The 773-nt window shown below is 61.6% G+C and overlaps 1 protein-coding gene across 1 annotated transcript in view; it reads left to right on the forward strand.

The window, feature by feature from the left end:
- ZBTB17 (zinc finger and BTB domain containing 17) overlaps positions 1–773 on the forward strand; it is a 12,606-nt gene that overhangs the window by 6,974 nt on the left and 4,859 nt on the right. The window contains 2 exon segments of the mRNA XM_035901875.1: positions 407–523; positions 634–754. Of these exon segments, the coding sequence (XP_035757768.1) occupies positions 407–523; positions 634–754 (238 nt within the window).

A 773-nucleotide genomic window follows, 5' to 3' on the forward strand; every position in this document is an offset into this window, starting at 1 on the left:
GGATTTCATCCTGGGCAAGGGAGGGTTTAAACCTCTCGCTGTGGTGCCACAGTTGTGGGGCATAAATTTCTCCCCCTCTGCGGGATTGCACCCCGGGGATGCTCCTGGAAGGAGCCCGTGATCCAGCTTTTGGGGATGGGAGATGCCTCCTCCCGTCTCCCCAAACCTCTGGAGGGATCTGGATGAGCCCAAACAGAGTCTGTCTGTCCCCTCAAAAATCGGATGCTTGTTCTGTCTGTCCCCACTGCCATGTTGTCATGGGACTCAGCTCCGGGGATCACTGGTGCGGCACTCCTGGGCTGAGCTTTCCCCATGGAGCTACGGGGAGCGCTGGGAAGGAGGGAGGGAGGGTGCTGGGTGTCCCCGTGTCCCATCCGCCCCAGGCTGAGCCTCGTCTTGCTCTCAGGCAACCTGAAACGGCATCTCCGGATCCACAGCGGGGAGAAACCCTACGTCTGTGTCCACTGCCAGCGCCAATTTGCCGACCCTGGGGCGCTGCAGCGACACGTCCGCATCCACACCGGTAGGGACACAGCTCTGCCACCCCACCCCTTTTCCCAAGGGATTTTGGGGAGCTTCATGCTCCCCATCTTTTTGACCTCCCCACACCCCCCTTTCCCTTGTCTCCCCTAGGAGAGAAGCCATGCCAGTGCTTGATCTGCGGGAAAGCCTTCACCCAAGCGAGCTCCCTCATCGCCCACGTGCGCCAGCACACGGGGGAGAAGCCCTACGTCTGCGAGCGCTGCGGCAAGAGGTCAGGGTCCGCCCTGTGA

Source organism: Egretta garzetta, unplaced genomic scaffold (genome assembly GCF_000687185.1).
Source record: "Egretta garzetta isolate BGI_Z169 unplaced genomic scaffold, ASM68718v1 scaffold69, whole genome shotgun sequence".
NCBI classification, from domain to species: Eukaryota; Metazoa; Chordata; class Aves; order Pelecaniformes; family Ardeidae; genus Egretta; species Egretta garzetta.